Raw genomic sequence first — 23,583 nt, forward strand, 5'->3', positions numbered from 1 at the left:
CAATGAACCAGCAGCGAAGTAGAGAATGTGACCGGGTATTAAAGGCAGAGGGTGATTAGTGGAAGTGGGCACAGGTGAGATGATTATGGAGCTAGAGGCAGGTGTAGATGGGTGAGAAAAGGGAAGAGAGAGAGTGTGACTGAGGAGAACTGAATGGTGGCTGAGGCACAGGGAAGAGACAACTAAATAACAAACAATAAACTCGAACTAAAATATGAAGACAAAACATAATACAAAAAACTTACATCCTAACAACAATGACTACAACTAGTTTTTGAGTTAGGAACTAAAGGTCCTGAAGCTCTCTACAAGTTCCATCATAGTTTCAGTAGAACTAAAGTGTATCAAAGGCTACATCTGTATCCACTGAGGAGAAGTATATTAGTGTAGGAGAAAGGAACACAGTGAAAATATTTCACTTTTGCAACATTTAGTCTAAAATACCAACATATTTTCATAATTAGACACGGGAATGGATCTGGCAGGAATTTCCCAGCAGTTTTGCAAGAATAACCCTATAATGTGGAAAATGACGGTGTAAAAGTTTAAATAATAGCATCTGGATGAATGCCTACAAATACTGAAGAGTGGCGTTGTTCTGAGACTACAGAGTTGGCTCTGAGAACAGGTCCGCTCAAACTGTAGTCATGAGCTACTAATGGATAGTTGAAGGTTCCACAATTTTAAAAGTAAATATGGACAACTTAAAACAACTTCCGTTTTCAAAACTCTGTAGCATTTTACAGAAATGTCATTATTTCAACCTTCACAACACCAGCAACTCTGCATTACACATTTATTCTGGCGTGAATATTAGGAAAGTCCTGCTGGGTCTGACCCCGGGCTCTAATTCTCTTTACTGCTGCTGATGTTTGTGCTCGTAAATAATTAAAGCCTTATATGTAAATACCCGTGCTGTGATAAACTGATGGCAGCGTGAGGGTTTAAAGAACAGCCTGTGCACCAAGTACTATTGGCTGCATTTAAACTAGCCATGAGCTCATCAACAAAAACCTTATTTCTTCAAACAAGAGTCATTCAAGGAGCCATCTACAACACAGGTGAGATATCGTTTAAAACTTGTCCACAAAGCTGTGCTTAAAAATGACCAAAATATTCCTTTAATCCAACAAAACTTCAGTATAACTGAATAGAAGGAGTCCATGATAGAGACCTGGAACAAGACGATTCCTCACAATAGAACTAAAATGTCAGAATGACGAGTATCAGAGGTCTCCAGGAAAAAATGATTTCTGCGTTCCCTGCGCACATACAACATGTGATAGTAGCTGTGTGTGTGTGTGTGTGTGTGTGTGTTTGTGGCACTGGCCCATGTGTCAGTGGCACATGACTGTATGTTCAGCCTGACTTGAGTCTCGAGTCCTCACTCCTCACACGGGGCATAAAAACAGAAACCTGCACTTTATGAAGACAAAACCCTTATGAGAGTTTTCACACAATGAAGCCCATTTACTATATGCCACAAACAGCAACGTACTGTTCAAAAAACAAAAATAAAAACCTCTCACAAACATTTTACCCACAAATGTGAGCGAGTGCTAACAGGAGACCAGAGTCAGAACTATTATTTGCAGATTTACCGCACGAGTTCTGGGCTGATTACTGCGTTAAGGGAAATACACAGGGGGGGATCTCCCTAAAAGGAGCAGAGTTAGTGGGAAAGTCAAAGTCCAGCAGGCTTTGAACGAAAGCAAAGAACCAAAACAAAGAATTACTGCACGACTGAACTGCTCTGACTCAGTCTGGAGGCTTTTACTCTGACTCAAAGCACGACGTGATTCTACAGAAAAATCTTTGTGATAAGGAAAAAAAAACTATTCTTAACTTGGAGGTCAGCTTTCATTGGAAACATTAATAGACAGGAAGGGTATTATTACGCTAAATTCAGGAAGTCAGAAAGGTTTACTTAATGAGATGAAGAGTCTGAGGAATCTTCACACGTATCTGCCTTTCCTGTTCTGGTCCTGTCTGACAGCCGTCTGTCGTGACAAAATGTGACTGCTGGGAACAGCAAAGAAAGAAGGAAGGAGGGCGGTCGGAGCCATTTGAGGACCGAGTTTCTCCATGTGGTGGTGCTGCAGCTGTTTCACGTCCAGCCGCAGACGCTTCCAGGTGTGCGGCTGACATCAGCTGACTGTGGCGGAAGATTTGGGACGTTTTGAGGTGCGGTTCTGTGGAAAAGTGGTGAATTATCTCGCCTGTTGCATACAGCTCTTTAAACAGCCTCGGTTTGGAGGAACAGAACTGAATTACGACTGGACTGACGAGCTAACGGCTAGTCCGAACACAGTCAAGACCAAGGGGGATTGCTGTTGCCTTAAAACAACTCCAGTTTTTAAAGATTCACAGGCTTTATGCAAACGCTATCATATATGCCTTTACATGGCTGTCAGTTGTGATTTCCACAGTTACTTTGGCAGAAATGTGATATTATTCCTGCTGGGAGTAACACCTACAGCTCGCTGCTACTGGCGCAATCTGCACTTGTAAATAATCACACACTTATTTATAAATAACTGTAATGTGAAGCTGACGGTGGGAGTAAAGGTCTATGGAACAGCATTTGAATAAACCATTGTGAAGTTTCTCTACACTGAAATTGTTCAAAGAGCGATTAATAACAAGTAAGATACTAATTCTTCACAACTTTTCCACATAACCTCACTTAAGATGTGAGCTGTCCCTTTAACCTGTTATTACACGATGTTTGGTTTAAGTAACTAGCACGTGTAATGGCAGAGTGCAGCAAGTTTTTAACCTTGCTAATGACTACTTGGCTAAAAATTAGAGGGTGCCAAAATCCTTTAACTTGTCGAAGCACTGACTTCACTCAGTCTCCTGGAGGTCTGCTGAGGTGTTTGGCACCGAACCGGTCAGTGACGCGTCCTTTAGAGTTTCACCGCGGGGTCGTCATGAAGCGAACTTGTCCGTATCTACCCAGGAGGCCAAACTCAAGACTTCAAACGCGTTGTTTTAGTCGTCCAACCATTCCTGAATTGTTTCGGTAGCGTGGCAGAGTTCACTAAAGAGACCACTGATATCAGAACATACCGTTTCTACGATGGGATGCAGTCAGTCGGCAACTTTGAAGTAAGGTGGTACAGATTAACATCCACACAAATGCGTTGTGAATTAAACGTGAAGCAAGCCAGCACTCACTATTGTCCAGTCATCTGACAGGATACAGTTTAAAAATGGTTCACTGTGTGATGGGAAGGAAACTGTGATTCACCAAAAACAGGACAACCTTACATTACTGCTTTTGTTCCCTATGTGCAAGCTGTATTTTCTTAGACCAGCTGGTCCCACAGTTGGGGTTGGGATAACATTGTCGGACATGAAAAACCAAATGGGGGGGGGGGGTCCTGTGGGGTCTGAGCATTAACAGTGATTGTTATTGGCATGTTTAGGCTAAACTATTACAAAGAGGTTAAAACGGCATATAGTCGTAGCATTTCAGGCTCTTTGTTAAACGACTTGAGACGTCATTTGCACACCCTAACCAGTAACAGTCGGGCTCACGAGTTTCCGCTTTTTGTGGGTTAAAAAACCTAAATAGTTAGGGACCACTGCACGTCGAGAACAACCCACAAGGGCTGCTGCTGTAGAGATGGTGTAACCCACCAGACCACGCTGAGGTCGCTCAAAAAACCCACCTGCTTCAGACGGTTGTGGGTCAGTGGTACAGAGCTCGTCTTCTGATTAAAAGATTGGAGATTTGATCCCCAGATAAAGCATCCTCAAGCAAGACACCGCAGCCCCAAATATGCTGCATGTTTGTACGATTGAGAATGAAAGCCCTGCATACACAAGCTGGAAATTTACATATGAAGCACTGCACAAGCAAATGGTTATATGAGAAATGTATTGTAAAGCTAGATCAGGTTATAAAGATACCATATTAGTGTGGACTATTGGAGACGTGCAGCATACAGTAGATTGCAGTCCTGAACAAACTGGACTCCTTTGTAAATAAATGGTTGTGTTTGTAGCACTGTGTGATCAGCTGCTGCAAGTAAAACCCGCACTGTCCCAACATTTATTATCATCGAGCTCATATCTAATCACACTACTTGACAGCTCATGTGAGATTCACTATATTTACCTAGCAACGCTGCAAAACAAACTCTGGATCCATAAGGGATGATTGATAACGTCAAAACAACCGAGCTCCTTTCTTTCATCTTGTCGTCCAACTTGTGGGACACTCGGTGAAACTGAGTCGCCATTAACTTACAGTGTTTTAACTGATCAGACAGTGGAAGTCAAGCGATCGTCAGATACGCGACGAGGTACTTACTCTCTTCAGGGGCACCGTGCTTCTGAACCAGTTATAGTCAGGTGACACTTTTATCTCCTCCATCTGCGGACACAAGAGACGAACGGTCACGTCCAGGAGAATCGGAAGCGCGACACTCCTCTCCTCGCCGCTTTAGCTAGCCGCTCCGTTGTTAGCCGAGCAGCTAACAACTTTTCGGGGAGCAGCTGGTAACCAGGAGCAACGCGAACTCACCCTGTCGGAGCACGACTTTCAGGCCGCCGCTGCCGTGCTGCTGAGAGGGGCGGGGGGCGGGGATGTTTGGTCACCGTGTCCGAAAACGTTTATCCATCTCGGGATAACATTTTTTTTACGGCTGCTAGTTGCTCGGTCATATGACTTATGTTACACACACTTCCGCAAAGCTTCTGCCTAGGTACGCGCAACAACGCGCGCGCACCCAAGGTTGCATTTAGGTGTATCACGAAATCGGAAAATCAGAATAGAGAGCACGCCAGTCATGTCTTAAAAATATTTCCTTACTTTGCTATAAAAACAAACTTTTTAATAGTCATTGAGTTAATTATAGCACTATTTAAATTAAATAAATTAAGCACACAGCGCTACTGGTACTTTGTTTATTGTTTTATATACCCAATAACTAATATTTACACGAGGTGACTCGTTTAAATTGATATAAAAATGTGAAAGTTGAAATGGAAAACTCGGAGCGGAGTTTCTTACAAGAAACTATGTTATTTTCGGTTTTAAGCTATTTTTTTCATTTCTTACACAACTTAAGTCTGAGCAGCATTTATCCCTGCTCAGTGGTGGGATTCAGCTATGATTACAAATTTGACTTTAAATTCACAAACATAATAATTAACAAAAATCAAAAGTTTGTTTTTCTATTATTTTTTTTTGTCCCCCTTGATTTACTCAACTGAGAGTAAAAATTTGCCTTAAAACGCTCCTAATGTTTTATTTTCCTTTCTGAATCTCCACTTTAGCTTTTATTTTTTATTTTTTAAGTGTCTGGCACATATTGATTTGACATCCGCAGTAAATGCCGATGTTGTGACCTGAAAGAACAGGTTGGCATATCAATTTTAGTCTTTGTTCTTTTTCTGTAGTTTGTTTTTTGTCCTGCTGTACTTATCTTGCCTTTTACATATACTGTCATTTTTTTTAAAGTACACATGCTATACAGCATGACAAATCTGGACACTCAAAGAGGTTTGCGTTCTTAGACATTGCTTGTTTTTTTGTTGTTGTTGTTTTTTTTTTTCGAAAGCTTAACTTCCTGAAGCCATAAATAGCATTATAAAAGAGCCAGGAGATGCAATCTCAAAGCTTTATGATTATTTGATCGCTCAAACCTTGTTCCAAAAATTAGCAGCATTGCCTCTTTCAACTCTCTGGTGCTGTAATGCAAATTTAAAAGCCAATCAGATATAAAGTTTTAGTTTTTTCAATAAAAACAATGCTGTCAACACAGGAACACATACGACTACTTTTCTATAATACAGGTTCCCTGTAAAAAAAACAGAGCTTTATCCTTTCACCTGTAGGGGGCAGCAGTACACCCAAATGTGTGTGCACTCCAAATTGAAGAACAAGAAGAAGAAAAAACATGGCGATGGCGTTCAGGAAACGCATGAAGTACTTGTTTTCTTAGAAGTTTTTTTTAAAGAATATATATTTTTGTTATTATTTCAGTACATTAGTATATGTTCTGCATACTCCGGTGCAGTAGGTGGAGGAATGCAGCTTGAACTGGTGTTGTAAAAAACGAAGAAGAAGAAGAAGGTCGTATGAACACAGCTGAGTCAAGTAGCTAAATACATTAGCTGTATCGTTCTTTCTAAGTGTTTCCCTCATTCATTCAATGAGTTGGTTCCCACAACATGGATAATCCATTTCAGCACGGTCAGTCAGAAAGTTTCCAGCCTCCGTATAATGGAGGCTACCTGCAGACACAGTACAGCGCCGAGCAGCGGGGTCTGCCACAGCCAGACCCCAGCGCCCCATCGTGGACACCTCCACCAGCTTTCGACGGCCAACCGTACGGACTCAGGTACGACTTCCCCCCGCCTCCTTCTGGAGGAGCGGCTTTCGGTGGACCCGGGTATCCAAATCAGTATGGGTTTGATCCCTCTGTCCCTCCGCCTCCCTTGGACTTGTCTTCACCGGGACACTTCCCGGGAATGGCGCCCCCCGGCCCGGTCAACCCGTACGGCAGCTCCGGAGTCTCTGCGTTTCAGGGTTTCTCCCCACAGCTCGGTTCTGTCGCTCCCCCACGGTACGACGGTACGTCGGAGTCGGACCGCGGCCTGAGACAGCGTCAGGACCACCACGGCGAGGGGGGAGGCTATTACTGGGGCCCCCCGTGTCCACCCCAGGACCGGGACAGCAGTTCACACCCGGAGGATGAGGGGGCCGCGCAGAGGAGGCAGGACGAGCAGTGGCTGGCTTGGTTTTTACAGAGCAGAGGAACGACAACCGGGAGCCCGCAGAGGAGGCAACAAGAGCGGCCAAAGCTCATCTCTGTCCCCGCCCTCAGAGAGACCCTGTACGGGTCGGCTGAGCTGGCCTCACGGCTGGAAGAGTTCTGTCACAGTCTGAAACACAACCTGCACGACGACGCCATGTGGGCAGACTCCTACCTGAGGGCTTTGCACGTGAAGGAGGAGCTGCAGGACAAACTGAAGCTGCTCAGTGACACCGAGTGTTTACGTCAGCTGAAGGTCAAAGTGTCTCGGGCTGCACAGAGAAAGGCCCGGCGCCTGAGGGCCAGGAAGGCACTGCAGATGGAGAGGATACAGGCCGAGGAACGCTGCTCAGAGAAGGAGGCTGCCATAGATAAATGGAGGCTGAGACAAATACAGCAAGTGGAGGAGAAGAAAAAGGTAAGAGTGCACGAACATCCCTTTCTGAGTGTGCAAAAAACAAAAAAAAAAGGCAGCCACGAGAAATCTCAAAACACGTGTTTGGGTCTCAGGAGCGGGAGGTGAAGCTGGCTGCTGATGCTGTTCTGTGTGAGGTGAGGAAGAAGCAGGCAGATGTGAAGAGGATGCAGGACATCCTGAGGTCTCTGGAGAAGCTGCGGAAGCTCAGGAAAGAGGCAGCGTCCAGGAAAGGTGAGACTTTTTACAAAACACAGCAGGCTTCGTGTCAAAAACAGACAATTCCTGTTTCTTTCACGCATTAAATGGCTGCCATGTCACTCTAAACTTTGCTTTATTTACAGTCTCTAATCAGAAGAGAGTATGGTTGGTTTAAATACAAAGCAAAGCTAACAAAAATCAATTCCTTCATTAAGTTTAGCTTTTATTTTCTTGCAGACAGGAAGTCTAAAGCGAACATATTTTAAATTTTGTCTCACTGACTGTTAATATTCATCCATCCCTGCATTTCAGGCCTGCAATACCTTCCAAAACATTTGGGAGAGGGGGTAATTTAGAGCAAAAGCATAAGTCTGAAAAATAGTAGTGAGTGTAATGATCTGGTTCATCAAAGGTCGGTTATTTGAGGAGTAAAGTTAGTCAGACCATCTCCAGTTTTTCAACACATCTGCTGGGAAATTATTATTGTGCTTCAAACCTTGTTTTTATTATTTTGCAAATTCTTGTTAACTCTGGCAGGGTTTTAATAGCAGGTTTATCAGACTCATAAAAGAGGTGCAGGATTTAGAGCATTTTTGTGTGACGATCTGAGTGTATCTTGTGTATGTGTGTGTGTGATTAAGGTATCGTCACTGAGCAGCAGTGCGACGAGGCGTTCAGCAGCAGACTGGAGCAGCTGAGGTGTGTGATAAAGAACAGGACGACGCTCTACTCGGCAGAGGAGAAAGCGCTGATGGTGATGCTGGAAGGAGAGCAGGAAGAGGAGAGGAAGAGGGAGCGGGAGAGACGAGTGAAGAAGGAGAGAGAAAGACAGCTGGAGAGGAAACGCAAGGTGGACTCCATGCTGTTCGGAGGTAACGGATGGTCCAACACGGCTGTTAGACGGTGTCCTACAGGACCGCTCTTCATTGTTATCCTGTTTGTTCGGCAGACGAGCTCCTGGCTGATTGTTTTCTGCAGCCCTTCGTTGAGTATTACAGCCAGGCGGACCGGTCCCTGCAGGCTTTGATACAAATCAGGTTTGTCTTTCAGCCGCATTCCTTAACGACAAATCAGAAAAAAGTTGGAACAGTTTAGAAAATGCACACACACAAATAAAGATAAGATACAAGGTGAATGGAGTTTATCAGTACAGCTCTTAAAAGCAGCTACAAATTAAAGTGCTGCAACAACAGGGCAGAGCAGAGAGTCGGCTCAAATCAGTCTTCTCTCTTAAAAAAATCTCTAAAGTTTCAATAAAACTTTGCAAAAATACAGAGAGACCAGTAGACATTTCCTCATAGAATCTTGCATAAAACTGTAAAACGTGACGCTGGGTTCGCAAACTGTATCTGACGAAAAAAGTACAGATGTTTGACTTTTTACTGATTGACTGATGACCTCAGAAAAGAAACTGTCCAACCAGAGGGTAGGTCCTGGAAGTAAAGTATAAACCTAAGAGACCCACTTGAATAATTGAGTTAAAGTCCAGAGGATATTAAAGGGTTTCCTTTGTTTTCTTTCTGTATGTATGCAAATTATTGGATTTGCAAGGAGCTGCACGTCTGGAAAGGGCATCAGAAGATTTAAGTGGTGATATCACAAGTGGAGTGATAGTGTTATCAGGCAGTTGCCTGAGCATTTCACAGTCAGTTAAAACAGTGAGTCACTCACAGTTTGTGTCACCAGGCACAAAGGATGCAGTAGAACGATACCAGCACCTGACAGTGTTTGCATACAGGAGCCCACAATGTGGGTCTGTGTGAGGCCGGGTGGTTGTACAGATGTCACAGTGGCTCAGCGTTGGAACCAGTGGGTATGTGAGGCCATGTTGTAAAGGTTCTGGTCACCAAAGATAGACCACACTGAGGAGGGGTTGCTGAATTGTGCGCCAAGCATTACAGAACCCCTTGGCATTTGCATCGGCCATCAAAGTATCGAACTTTTTCCAACCCCTCGTGTCATCCTGCATTGTGTCTTGAAAACTGGCACCAGTTTGACAACAGGCTCGCTGTCCCATACGTGCTTAACTCTTTTTGTCAGTAAGCAATTATCAACAGTGTTTCCATCATGTTTTAAAATGTGTGTCGGTGCCCTTTTCAGTGCAGAAATTGAGTTCATTCAGTTGTTTTAGTACACAGAACCAACTGGAGTTACTCATCTGTTCACAGCAGAAGATGGAAACAGACATTCAGTTCAGGCTTTTGAGGTTCAGTTACAGATGGATGGAAGCTCAACTTTAGTGTCAGAGATTGCAGCTGAAGTAAAGCAGAATCCTGAAACGGCTTCTGGATGCTGTCGGTTTGTAATGGTGTGTATCTGTGGTTCCTTTCAGGAGAGAGTGGGACATGTTTCTGGTCACAGCAGATCATCCTGGTGGTTCCTCAGTTCCTCAGGGCTGGATCCTGCCTGACCCCCCCTCGGACCAGGCCTGGGCCTCTGCCCTGCAGGCTGCCGACTCTGACGGTGACAACCTCTGACTCTTCTTGTTCTGCTAATCACAGCCTGGGAGATAACAGATAAAACTGAACTGAACTGTTACTGGATTTCTATCTACTGAACACACAAAGACTGAGGAGGACACTTCTTTCCTTACTGTGGATTAAATCTCTGAATTTGTAACAAATAACTTATTGTTGGAAAAATACATTTTCATGAGAAAAGCAGGTAATAAACTTACCTTTGGCGCCTTTTCCTGTTTGGGGTGTAATGGCGCAGCTACGTCATGAAATGTTTGTATATGTTGTTTTTTTTACTTCAGGAAAGTTTATTTTCTCAAATGTTTATTTTGTTCTCATTCTGTGAATGAATATAAAATTTAAAAAAAAAACAAAATTAAGTGGTGGTACAGTTCCTCTTTCTTTTAGATGATGAAATAATGGTAAATTATTACAATAATTATAAACTTAAAATTCTGTACTCTAGTGTTAAAATGTCATGAAAATCAAGCAAAAAATCTAGAAGAAGTAGACCTTTTTATATTTGTCCTACCTAATAAAGAAATATAATAAATATGCAGTTTGTTAGCAAATAGAAGGTCGTTAACCTTTGGAAGTGGCTGATATTTAGTTGGTGTGTGATGTGACATATAACATTAGGTTTACTCTGAAACTGATCAAGTTTGTATACTTTCATGTTTTTTTTCATGAAAAAAAATGTAATTTGACCATTTAGGTACAGAAAAGTTTCAGTTTTTAGTCTTTTAATAAGCTGAAATGTCCTGTTTTTCCCCTGGATGTTTTTAAATTGCTAAAATGCATGTAGTTTTAGTTAGTTTGTTTCTGGTGTCACGTAGGAGGCTCTCTTAGATCATCTGCTCCGGAGTTCAGCCTCAAACAGAAGCTCCACTCGTTCAATTATCTCCTAATGACATCCCAGACTGTAAAAATCACACTGAAGAAACCTTTATGGGCTAATGATTTTTATATTCTTCACCTTCCATTAATACAACCTGCTGTTCTTTTGAATGGAGTTTCTGTGGAAGTGGGGTTTTTAAGGGTGTTGAAAATCTTTTTGAAGCTTTACCAACCAGATGCTGTCTTGATGCTGAATGGAAAACTGTAGAGCTTTAGAGACTGCTTTATTCAACCGTTGTTTTTTCTCAAGTTCCTCTGTGACAACTGGTGTGTGTGTGTGGGCAGCTGACGCGGTTAATGAAGGTTAGTGGATTAGTGATCCAGGTGGCTCTCTGACTGAACCTGCCGAGTGACGCTTCAGTCTGTTTCACACACACACACACACACACCGCCGGCAGCACAGACAACCCACGGGTAAGACCTCTGATTCTAAAGCTCTCACGCTGTTCTTATGTACCGAAATATTCAGAAACTACAGACAGACGAGTGCGTTCGACCTAAAGGCAAACATTAACAAGGTAAAGAAGCATTTTATCATCTGTCTCCTGAATTTATTGCTTTGTATCTTGCTTCCGAAGAGCCAAACTTTCTTAGCAAACAGGGAACGAGTGATGGGTTTTCGTGACAGACAGTACAAACTGCTTGATATATTTTGTGTAGATAAACAGTTTCATCCCTGAAGTTGGGCGCCTTCGTTATGTCTCAGTGATTCAGAATTCAGTGTGAAGTAGCTTCACACATATATATATATATATATATATATAACCTCTTAGAATTCTGGACTGAGTGAAAAAGCAACCAAAGTCCTAAGAAAAACTTCAAAAGATCTCCAGAAAGCCTGCAAATTATTGCTGAGGAGCTCTTTGAATCAACTTAAAGCATGCCCTTGGAAGCTGAATATGTAGAAATGATGAGTGGTGTAAAATCTTTTTACATTACTATAAGTAAACTCTTTCCCTGCTTTGACTTTAATGTTGTTTTCCCAGCAGCATTCGAATGCAAATGAACGTCAGAAACTCGATAAGATTAAGAAGCATCTGTCTTCTTGTGCTACTGGAAGTCCTGCACCATCTGTCTGCCCTGAGTTTTAGTCTTTCAGCTAATATCTGATTAATTTGGAGTGGACAGAAGGAGTAGAGGCTGAGCAAGCTGTCCTGACGTCACCGAACATCTTTACTCGCACTCAGACGCATCACTTTAAGTGTCTTGACAGGGACCATCTGTTCGCTCCGCAACCTGAGGAAACCCAGGTCTCGTTGCTTTTAATTGCCGTGTTTATAGCCACATTACTTCTGACAGGAGAGCGCAAACTCACGCGCGCTGCTCTGGTTTATTTTACCTGCACACGAGTCACTCTTCACTGTGTCGTACAGATACAGAAGAAACGCTGTGGTGAAGGCAGACAGGATTTCTGGGGAAGTAAATCTGATTTAGAGTTCGGCCTTTCTTTCTGGGCTCGTGCACTGAGTGGGGCACGCGCCGTCTGTGATGGTGTCTGCTAGCACCTGAGCTCCTTTAGTCGAAACAAAGAGGATAACGCTGCGGAGAGCCAAAAGTAAAAGTTGGGTTAAAACGTTATAGCTGACATGCTTTGAATGTTTAGGTCACTTAAATTAGCATTAAAATTTAGATTAAACATCTAGACATTTGGTCAAATGATGCTGGAGATAAAGATAATGAAAATGGTGGAACTTTGGGTTATTTTAGGTACAGTTTGATCTTAAATGTGACCTAATTATTAAAAAAAACTTCAGCCAAAACTTTGAAACCAAACCTTACATTTGGTGCCTTATCTAACGGAGGCTCTCACTCACACTGTAAACATTTAGTTGCTTAAGAAATGAAGATAGACTAAAAGAAGGAAACATTTGACCTTTGTTAAGAAAAAAGAAATAATAATCAATATGCTCCCACAGCATCACTCTGCTGATTCTGCATTCAGATGATCTCTGACACTAACACACAGTGCTTATTCACACAGTACTGGATCTTCTGATGATCAAGCTCTTAAGTGAGAACAGTCACACGCACACATGCACCTCCACCCAACACACAAACACACACACACAGTGAGCAGAAGCAGTGAAATTGACCTAACTCAGTTAGTGCCTCTTTGTTTACCCTGTTAGCTGCGTCGACTTTATATAATCTTAATCGAAAATATGGAATGGCTTTTGGAAGATTTTTTTACAAAATCATAGATCAAACTAAACACACAACTATTTCATTTACAAACTGAATACTGTAGTAATAAAAAAAACCTATCTGAAAAATGATAATGCTGATAAAATTGTTGTAATAAATGGTTAATTTAGTTCCTGAACATATTTCCTTTTGTTAATAGCCGGTAGTGTTGTTGAGCATTGTTACACTGATAAAGCTTTTTGTTACAGAGCAGTGATGTCCAGTCCTGGTCCTGTAGGGCCACCATCCTGCAGGTTTTAGGTTTTAAGTGTTTCTCTGCTTTGAATGACTGAGTGATTAACAGGCTTCTGTAAAACTCGAAGACCTGCTGAAGAGCAGGGAACCAATGAAAACAAGCAGGACAGTGGCCCTCGAGGATCAGGATTGGACACCACTGCGACGGAGCGAAAACAAAGCATAGCTCCATGACATGACCAACACACAGTTCAGATCCTGTTCCACTAGAAACCAGCAGTGTTCAGTTAGACAAATACAACGTGATATGGGTTCCCTTAAAACTCATCTGCTGGCTGCTGAACGCTTTGAACCTCGTCAGTGAAGATTATTGTTTTTCATTAGCGAAGCTCATGTCTCAAAAAAATTGGGTTATTAGAAAAGATAAAAACTGTAGTTACAGTTTTGGTTTAAGAGTCCACTTTTTATTTCTACCGGATCTGAATAAATTACCACTGATTAGAGCGACCGTAAAGAGATGCGTGATTGTGATTTTGACAACAGCCATTAATCAGGTCTTTCCAACTAATTTTGTTGAATAGCAGACGCAGTACTTGTGGGGTTATGTAATGTTCTTTTTCAATCAAGCCTCCACTATAGTGTCATAAAACTTTGCAATAAAAGTCTAAAAAGTTCAAGTTGGTGAGTGATGATGTAGTAAGAGCAGGTACCTGTACATTTCAACATTACAGCTTAATTGCAGTCACAATTTTTTAGTTTCAGTGGTAAAGCGTGTGTCCAATCCTCCTAAGTATTACCTTGTCCATGTGTCCCTCAGTGGACTGAGCAGAATGGCTGGAGTCCCTCTGAAGATGCCTCAGGTTCCTGCCTTACAGGAAGTCAAAGATGATGTCAGAGTTACCGTGCCGAACTACCTCTCCATACTGCAGGAGACAGAGGTGAGTGAGTTCTCCTCCATGTGTGGACTGTGAGGACTTCTCCTGTGTTTTCTTATGACTCTTTTACAAGCAAGAAAATCTGTTTTATATGCTGCTGTTCTGCTCATTACCACAGCTCTTACTGAAAAATCACAACTTTTACTAAATGTTTTTTAAACGTATTCGAGATAAATAGAAAGATCAAGATAGTGTCTGCACCTGTAAAAGCTGTGCTCTTTACATGCATTGTTATTATATCAGCAGTGATGCCTTCAGGGGATAGTTTGGGGTTCTGTGGAATTGTTATCAATGGTCAGTGTCTTACCTGTAGTAGACAGCAGTCAGAGTGGTCTCGGCTTGGTGAATCAGAGAGAAGTTCTCAGGAAGGAATCACATTATCAGATTGGGGCTGATCTCAGAGCAGATTTATTTACCATTTAGAGCAACCATAACCTCAAAAAATTCATAGCACATCCACATGAACTTCAACACATTTTTCATTTGCTTCGTGGTCCAGTTCTTTTGTTTATCACCTCAGACTGGATGATGACCCAGCTGCAACATAAAAAGAATCACCCAGAGTATGGAGGGTTTTTGCGGTCTCTTGGTGAGATCTAAATGGAAACTGTTTTAAAACAGACATTGAGTCTTTTTTCTTTTTTTTCTACTGTATGTTTAGACTGCCCAATTAATGGGAAATAGAAAAAAACCATCAGAACATTTTAAAGACCTAATTTCTCTGCATGAATAGGATCATGTTCATTTTTCAACAAAATCATAATGCAGTTTAGATATTTCTTATTTTTAAATGTGTTTTTATTGTAGTTTCACTCTAGAGCAGTATATGAACAGACTCATTTTGATATTCCTGCATGCTTTTGTTTTAGCTAAATAGTGAAAGTGATGACAGAAGAGAATGTTGGTCTAGACAGTCAGTCATCCAAGACAGGGGAATCTGGAGTGCTTGAACAGAAGGCAACTGGTCCTCTGTTCTTGTTTTAGGAAACATAATTGTCCTTCATTGAGGCACTTTGAAATGAAAAATGCCAGATGACAGAATGGTCCTTTTGACATTGATGTTTGTTCATGTGACAGTATGAATTCAGCTTGGAGCACTGGGTGCTAACTGGACTACAGAACGGCTTCACCAACCATCAGCGACCTCAGCCCTCCACCTCCTCCTCATCATCATCCTCATCAGGACTTTCGGCATCCTGTCCACCGTACTGGATGATGTTCAGCAGCCCGCAGCAGAGCCGCCTGGCTAGCCGCCACAGCTCTGACTTCTGGGAGCCCAACCCCCGACAGCGCTCCAACAGCCTGAACCCTGCTGTCCTTCGCACCAAGGTCACCATCTCGGACTCTGAGGACGAAGGAGAGAATACCACACAGAAAGTCAAGACGGATGGGTCAGAGAAAGCCAGCCCGGTGAAGGCTTGCACCGCCGTTCCATGTCAGAGTGGTCAGAGGAAAGCACAGAAAGCTTTTGTCCCTGACCTTCTGAGTCCCCTGTCCTGTCTGAGCAGCCTGCCCCACCAGCGCAGGAAGAACCTGCGGCAGTGTTCCCTTTCAGCGATGGACCGGACCACACAGCAGGAGTCCAACTCAGAGAGCCTCTCCTCACGTAGAGCCACCAACATCAGAGCCAACACAGTCCACCCAATCATCAGCAACCAAAACCCAGGTGATATGGTAAGATATCAGCATGGGACACATTTGAAGAAGATGATGGATATTCAGGCTGTTTAACCCAGATGAGGGAATTTTCTATGAATATGATGCTGAATTTGTTTATTGAAATTTTAGTTATATTTGGATATGAATTCAGTTAAACACAGTAAGAGTGAACAGAAAAACACAAAATTCAAAATGGTATATAATCTCTCAACAGAATTAAATACATTTATCCAGTCTTATTTTTACAAAACTGTTTAAGTAAATAATAACATATTAAGAAACAATCTTGATTTGAGTAAAGCCTGATGTATTATTATGAAATTATATGTAGCAATTGTCATTGATGGTAAGAGTGAATTACAGTGATGCACTAACAGGGACTTTTCAAACCAGGTTTTTTCATAAACAAAGTTATAAAAAATGACTGACATTTTTTCTGGCAAAGTAAAGAAGGGTAAAAACTCAATAAGGTAAAATCCAATCAGAAGAAGGTTAAAGGTCATTTTAACCTGTATTTGACTTTGGTAATATAAACAGGATCACAGCCTCGTTGTTGTGAAGACTTCTGGCTGTGTGGCAAATCTTTGAAATCGTATTTATGACTAAAATGCAGCTTTAAATAAAACATGGTAAAGGTTCGGTGACTGGAATACAAAAATACATTTGGATTGTTAAAAATGCTTTACAATTTAATAACAATTAAGATATTAAATTAAAGCAAATTTTTAAACACTGGAGCACAAAAAGCTTCCACACGTTGTGCACAAGTTCTGAAATGTTTAAAACAAACCAGCAGATGGTGCTGAACATTAGGAAAGCTTCATTTAGGCATCACTAACATTACAACTTGTCAGAATAAGTTTAGCACTTGCCAGCCAGTTAATCACAATATCTGCATATAAAAACACAATCACAGCTTTCTCTTTTTTCAGCAACCATCTTGTTTTAATTTAATATCAAAAAAGGATCTGAAGCAGAATTAGTAACAGAATGACTCCACGCTTTAAAAGGCCTTTGTTATGCCGTCCACGTCACCCATGGGTGAAAGACCTGCGTTTCTCTGTAGTTACCATGAGGACACGCTAAAGCTCGGGGATTTACCTTCTCCTGAGCTTCGCAGTAAATCCACGCGTCTAAGCAGCACCACTCAGGATCCCTGAGAATACCATCAGCACAACTCACAACCCTCTGAGTGTATTTATAGACCGGCAGGTACAGATTTAACCACCGAGGGCACACATCTTCAAGTGCCCTGTAATTCTTGCATGAATGCCAGCCCTGTTATCTGAAAGAGCAGATCAATTCTTTCACTTCACATTTCCAAAATGCTTTCAGGGATTTAGGGTCTAAAAATAAGCAGCATAAAGTCAGGCAGGTTAAAAATGGCTGATGGGGATTAGAAAGCACGAGTCCTCTGTGTTTCTCAGCAAGGCAGAATGTTTGACTCCAGCCTGCTGTCAGAATCTCATCCATTAAGATCACATTAAAGTGCCTGACTCTGCTATTTCTGTTTTATTGTTTTTTTCTCCATTATTTCACCCTGTACTCTTTCTGCTGTCTCTTAGACGCCTCAGAGGCCAGACTCCAGCAGAACCCCCCATACCAGCTCTGCTGTGGACTCCTCTGCAGAGCTCCTGTCTGCTCTGAGCCAAGAGGAGAGGGAGCTGCTGGGGGCCATCACTGCCCGAGGCTACCCTCTCCATACTGCTATCATCGCCCTGCAGAGGACAGGGCCACAGACCCCAGATCAGGTCGGAGTCAGATCCAACACAGTTCATGTTGCAGGAGACAGACTTTGGTTGGACAAAGCTGTTGTAGTTGCCACATCAGCCTGAAGCTTTTGCATAAAACTCTATGTCTGCTGTTTGTATTTTCCACTTTTACTAACAATAATAGTGGTTACCATTGTAATGCCAGGAATTAATTGCATTTATCTTTTTTTATTATCACTCGTGAGAATTCAAATAAAAAACAGATGGTCTAAAAATAGCAAGAAAAAAAAAACACCACAGAGCTGCGCTGTGGGTGGGCCTGGGGATGAAACACAAATACAGAACACTGAGCTACTTTGAGTCAGAGTAAAAATAGAGCCCAGACTTCCACAGCTTGTTCTGCATTATGCGTTTTCCCATGACATGATCTCCCCTTTGCTCAGAACAGAGTAAAACTCAAACAGCAGGAAAAGCAGATGGTAGGTAAAAAAAATAACAGAAGAAAAAGTTTCACCTGAGAAGAAGAGAAGCCGATCCATTATAACACTTACAGTCATCACATTTGAATGTTTCGAACGAGCTGCAGCAATGTTACAGAGGAAAACAGACGCACTCCATCATGAATATTTGCCCAAATGAAATGAGGTGAAAGGTTGTTGAGTTAGAAGTTACAGGATTGCTGTTGTTGCATTTGGTTAAAGTTGCCCTAAGTCACTTGGACCACTGATTTACAGGCTCTATTATTGTGAGTGTGTGGCGTTGTTCTGGAAACTGTGGTGTCACTGCGTCTCACACAGATTGTGTTTCACTGGTGTCGAAGGCTGTTGCATTTATCTCAGAGGGAAACGCTCAGCTCATTCAGACACACACAGAAGAAACAAAGCATGAAAAAAAACCCGCTCACATATTCAAAAGTTTTGTTACTAAATGATTATATAAAATACAGAGAAAATAGTCAACAACACATACTTTTTTTTCAATTTATCTTTTTAAAAATTGCCCACATTTTTAACCACTAGAAAAAAAAATGTTGCCCTGATGAGATTATGGTATGAGTTCATACTTTGGGACAATTCTAAATGTATTTCTTACAGTTGTAGCAAAATTATAAAACATCCATCGTTTGTTCAAGGAAAGAATCTGCAGATTAGCTGTACTGTATTTAATTGATCATAAGTTACAGTTCTCAGGCATCTAAAACAGCAAAATAAAAAAACACCTCCATGCCTAAACATGAGTAAGACTAAGTGTGGTTTAATGACTGAACCCATACAGTAAAGACTTTTTACTGCCTGACCACTTAGATTCTTTTATTAGTTTAGTTTTACATTATAACTAAATTTGCAGGACAGTATGGAGTTAATACTGAGTTAAATTAAACTGGGTTGGGTTGTTAGCTTTGTTTTCTCAAATCATCTGGAGGAAGAAACAGATGCCGTGTGATCGCTCTAAACAAGCATGTTGTTCTGTCTGCAGATTTTGAGTTACCTGGTGGCCTGTGACCACCTGTGTCAGATGGGTTACGACATGGCTCAGGTAGAAGAAGCTCTCGAGATTTTTCAGAACTGCGAGACGAAGGTGAGGCATGTAGAAACCAAGCGCAAGTCTGGAAGGCTTGACGCTGTCCCTCTGGCAAGGTCAGTTTAATTCCAGGCTTTCTGTGTGTTCAGGCTGAGGAGTTCCTGCACCTGCTGAGTCAGTTCAACGAGATGGGCTTCCAGCAGAACGCCATTAAAGAAGTCCTGCTGGTCCACGAAAACCACAGGGAACGGGCGCTCGAGGAGCTGATGATGCGCGTGGCCTGACAAAAATCACCAAATGTATGACTGCAGATCAACCGCATCCTAAACCGTTATTTACTTCAGGAAAATCTGAAGCGTGTGGAAAAAGAAGAAAAAAACAGATATTGTAAAAGCACTTTTTATTACTTGAACAGCAGCAATAAAGTAGAATGCTCAATATATTTGGAACATTTGTATTTATTTAAACTTTACTTCTGTATTCATGACTTTGCATTCATACTTTTTTGGTACAAAATCAATCTGTTTAAACTCTTTTCTGTATAATTCTGAAAAAAAAGTCCCAGTAATTGTAACAATGGTGCTAGGATTTATTAAAGCTACAAATCTACACAAATTGATTCGTTTGAAAAACTGTGTATCTGACAGCATGAACATTTCACAACCCTTTTCAGGATTGGTTTTCAATAAAAGAAAACAGAAAAAAAAAGATTAAATATCCATTTTTGGACATGCACTTCAGTCATGAAGTGTTACAGAGATGTTTCATGTCAAAAACACAAATGTAAAAATGTGAAGTGTCTGGGAAATTGCAGGTTCAACAAGATGCAAATGAAGCAGCAATTCTTCTGAAGCAGGTCAATAAGGAGACACTTTGGTAAGAGTAAAGCAGAGGACCGTAGCTGCGTGGATGTATCTGTCTTCATTATTTGAGCTTTCAAAGATGGAAAAAAATGGGATTTTCAGTTAATACAGACAGACTGCATGCAGTCCTCTGAAAAGCAAACTATGTATGAGCCATTGAAGATGAGGCTACACATCAGTAAAAAATAGACTGGTTAAAAACTGACATGAGTGGAAAGGGGGCAAAAACAACCAATTTCATCACAAAGAGGAGGAAACATGAAAACGAGAAACAAAAGAACGGGTGAAGAACATAAACCAGTGATTCCCAACTTCAGTCCTCGAAAGGAACACTATCCTGCATGTTTTAGATGTTTCTCTGCTCTTCAGCAGGTCTTTAAGTTCTGCAGAAGCCTGTTGATCACTCACTCACTCAAATCAGGTGTGTCAAAGCAGAGAAACAACTAAAACATGCAGGATAGTGTTCCTCGAGGACGAGTTGAGAATCATTGACATAAACAACACCATTAGTGGGCATATTTGAATATTTACCATTCTTAAATTCACTCCACCTCTTTATTTCCACTCTTTTTCTGAAAGACACAGAAGTAAGATGTACTGTAAATAGATATGAGCAGTATGGTAAGAAAAACGGGGTGGAATTCAAATTGTTACCAAGTTGCACTCCTGTTTGTAGGAACTTGTCATTTTAAAAGCCACATTTGGGTTAAACTCACTGTTTTCTGGGGATTTCTGGTTCTGCTTCACACACTGCTATGCACTTTGTCAAGATTAGGCATTAAAGGAACAAGCTTAAAATCAATGCTGATGTTTAGAACACACTGATAACCACATCACTGTATCCTTTTCTTGTCTTAGTGGCTCTGCCTCCTCAGCAAGACACGAAACCTTTCGCACACATAAACCAGGCATCCTGCTGAAACACATTACTTTGGAAGTTGTGCTGTCTGACACAAAGAAATGTTCATGTAAGCACAAAACATAGCCATCAATGAGCCTTAGCCACCATTATCAACACACTGTAAAGAGCAATTTCCATGCTACTGTAGACTTTTTGCTTCATGTCTCATTACCTTGGGATTTATTATTTCACACTTTCTGAACATCTCCAATGGAAAGTCTTTTACTGTGAAACACAAAATCTGCACTCTGAATCAAACTGCGTGCATTTCTGAAACTATCACCTGTGTTTATTAGGCTCCCTTCACACTGGATGACAACCCTAATTCAATGGTCTTGGTGAGGTTTCAAGTGCATATTAAGGACACAGTGGGCTTCCCATTATGAGTGACAGAGCGTGATAGGTCACGGAGAGTTTTGAGCACAAAACTTCAGTGGCAAGGTTGCGGTGTTTTATCATCGTGGTGGCAGCATATCGGGGGCCTGGGGTGAAACATGGTGGCAGCGAATCCATGATGTCGGGCCCTCATCCTTCGATGTGGCTTGTTCACAGAGAATTTAAAGCAGGACCTGCCACAATGACCTCACGCCCATGCTACGACTGTAATCTTGACAAGGTTATGTTAATAAGTAAACGTGGTACCTGCAGCCTCGTCCTCACATACTCTGAGAGAGAGTCATGCCAGGCATAGTAAGCAGGGTTAGGATGCAGGTGAGCGTCTCAGGGACACTGGATATAACAGGGGAAAATCCATCTGGTGAGTACAAAGACAGCATCATGATTGCTCTCACGCTGAAGCAGTTTTTCTTCCAAAACTATCGCGATCCAGCTGTGTTCTAAGAGGCCGTGTAGGTTGTAGCGGGGTTGCCATCTTGTGTGAAGGGGGCCTTAGTGGTTGGTTACCAAAAACTTTGGAAAGACATCAACAGAACAGAACATTCTGGTTTATTAGAACTTTTTTTTAATGTTTTGTTCATTTTTCTGTTATCAATCAACTGCTGTGAGCTACAGACTGAGGCTGTGAACAAGACAAATCTTCAGACAAAGTAAAGCTTGTCTCATGTGGCAAAGTACACTGAATCAGAGCTGAAGCATTTGATTCAACTGTAATTTGTGTCGTTTGGCATAAAATGTCAATTAATTTTTCCTTGCATGACTTTGTAGACTTTTCTCCTTAGAAGATGACCAATAAGACCGAAGAGGAGCAGCTCTTAGAGGTTATCAGGACACTCTAAGGTCAATCTGGAACATGCACTGAGGTTTCTGATAGTTTGTTTTGTAGTCAAATCTGGACAGTTTTCCATGAGCGAGACAGTGGCTTTAGGAAACCTCATCAGAAATGTATATATGGATCCAATTCTGCCAAAACCTTCCATCTGCCGTCTCACTTGCCACCTGTTATTTTCCACTATGTACTCAGTGGTCACATGTCTGCTGAGGGTGAACACAGAGTCCCCTCTGACCACAGCCGTGAACAGAGAGCCCTTGCTGTTCCCGTACTGACCAGGCATGGCCGTCCACTGCCCTGAGGTCAGATTGTAGCAGTCCATCACGCACAGTAAGAAGTCATTGCAAGGTCCGTTTCGCATCACATAGAGATTATCCTTATGAGCCACCATGTATAGACCATAGCTGTGCTGACGAATGAGCGTAGTGACCAGAATCCACCGATCTTCATCAGGCAAGTACTCACAGATATCTGTGGCCCCCTTTCCTCTCCAGAGGCAGATAAAAATCCTGCTCATAGCTACAGTAGACACTACAGAGGCGGCCGGGCAAGGCAGGGGAGAGACAAAACCCCAGCTCCCCTCAGACACCCTGAAGTGCTCCACAGATGAGAGGACTTTCATGTTGTTCTTCCCTCCCAGAGCATAAAGGCAGCCCTCGTGACCAATCAGGGTGAAGTTGTATCGCAGCTGCTGAGGACCACAGATGGTCGACCAAGACTTATCTGTTGGGTTGTAACAGAATCCAGCCTCCACCACCCTCTTACTCACATCATGCACTCCTCCGATGATGTACAGCTTGTTGTCGAGGACGGCCACGCCTGCCATGGTGGTGCTGGTGCTGGGAGGCAGATGTGTGAGGACCCTCCACTCATTTTGTCCCTCATCCAGGTAGCAGACAGTCCTCTGGATGTCGCGCAGCAGCTCAGAGGACGGAGAGTGGCTGCACACTGCCATGTAGCTGCTTGGGAGAAGAGACTCGATATATTCTACCAGTTTGCTGGGCAAGGTGTGCACCTCCTCCTTCAGTTCAGTATACATGTCTCTGATGAATAGGGCTGAGCGGTGGGACAGCTCCCACACCCCGTAGGTGGCAGCTGTGTGGTACATGAGCACACAGTTTTCAGAATTGACGATACTGATTAAGTGTTTGGTGAGAACTGGAACCTGGAGGAAAGCCGTGCACTCAATGGCTTCCACAATCTGATCACTGTCGAGCGTGGGTCGCTCCCCACGCAGCACCTGCAGCAGGACCAGAAACCCAAGAGCTCCAACGGACTGCAGCTGGATCTCCTCCTGTCTGCACTCCCTCATTCCTGACTGAAACAGGGCTCTGAAATACTCACAGTTCTCAGTAACAGTGGTTTTATCAGTTGTGAAAACGCTGCCATTAATGTTGACCCTCAGCCTGCCTGATGCTTCACAGTGTTCTGCCTGGGAACAGCTGCTGGACTCCATCACCGCCACGCTGCAGTCCTTCATCACGTCTCCAGCCAGACTGCAAGGTTAGTCCAAAAGAGGTTTGATGCTCAGGAAACTACAGCCCACAACTTGTTTGTTGCAGTGAAAGTGAAAGTATCCGATCTTAGATCAAGCGGTCTCTAACTGGGTATTCATTGTGTTTTCGCAGCTCTGAGAACAACCTCTA

The 23,583-nt window shown here is 42.4% G+C and overlaps 4 protein-coding genes across 4 annotated transcripts in view; 2 read left to right on the forward strand and 2 right to left on the reverse strand.

Annotated features, from left to right (window-relative positions):
* The window catches only part of spg21 (SPG21 abhydrolase domain containing, maspardin), a 12,036-nt gene extending 7,332 nt beyond the window's left edge, over positions 1 to 4,704 (reverse strand). The window contains exons 1-2 of the mRNA XM_017419593.3: positions 4,535 to 4,704; positions 4,322 to 4,384 (exon numbers count right to left, since the gene is read on the reverse strand). Coding sequence (XP_017275082.1) covers positions 4,322 to 4,384 — 63 coding nt within the window. The 5' untranslated portion in view covers positions 4,535 to 4,704. The remainder of the gene's footprint in view (positions 1 to 4,321; positions 4,385 to 4,534) is intronic.
* Positions 4,705 to 5,882: 1,178 nt separating this feature from the next.
* pdcd7 (programmed cell death 7) lies at positions 5,883 to 10,456 on the forward strand. The gene is made up of 5 exons (XM_017419584.3): positions 5,883 to 7,188; positions 7,281 to 7,419; positions 8,028 to 8,258; positions 8,336 to 8,423; positions 9,719 to 10,456. Exons 1-5 carry the CDS (start codon positions 6,187 to 6,189, stop codon positions 9,861 to 9,863), a joined length of 1,605 nt encoding a protein of 534 aa, XP_017275073.1. The 5' UTR covers positions 5,883 to 6,186; the 3' UTR covers positions 9,864 to 10,456.
* Positions 10,457 to 10,543: 87 nt separating this feature from the next.
* ubap1lb (ubiquitin associated protein 1-like b) lies at positions 10,544 to 19,259 on the forward strand. Its single transcript, XM_017419590.3, has 6 exons — positions 10,544 to 11,257; positions 13,936 to 14,056; positions 15,131 to 15,727; positions 17,278 to 17,463; positions 18,901 to 19,002; positions 19,095 to 19,259. Exons 2-6 carry the CDS (start codon positions 13,949 to 13,951, stop codon positions 19,227 to 19,229), a joined length of 1,128 nt encoding a protein of 375 aa, XP_017275079.1. The 5' UTR covers positions 10,544 to 11,257; positions 13,936 to 13,948; the 3' UTR covers positions 19,230 to 19,259.
* Positions 19,260 to 19,502: 243 nt separating this feature from the next.
* On the reverse strand, positions 19,503 to 23,582 carry kbtbd13 (kelch repeat and BTB (POZ) domain containing 13). Its single transcript, XM_017419585.3, has one exon. The coding sequence runs from the start codon at positions 23,415 to 23,417 to the stop codon at positions 21,921 to 21,923; it is 1,497 nt and encodes a 498-aa protein (XP_017275074.1). The 5' UTR covers positions 23,418 to 23,582; the 3' UTR covers positions 19,503 to 21,920.
* Position 23,583: the final 1 nt, after the last annotated feature.

The sequence above is a fragment of the Kryptolebias marmoratus genome, linkage group LG15 (assembly GCF_001649575.2).
Source record: "Kryptolebias marmoratus isolate JLee-2015 linkage group LG15, ASM164957v2, whole genome shotgun sequence".
Lineage (NCBI taxonomy): Eukaryota > Metazoa > Chordata > Actinopteri > Cyprinodontiformes > Rivulidae > Kryptolebias > Kryptolebias marmoratus.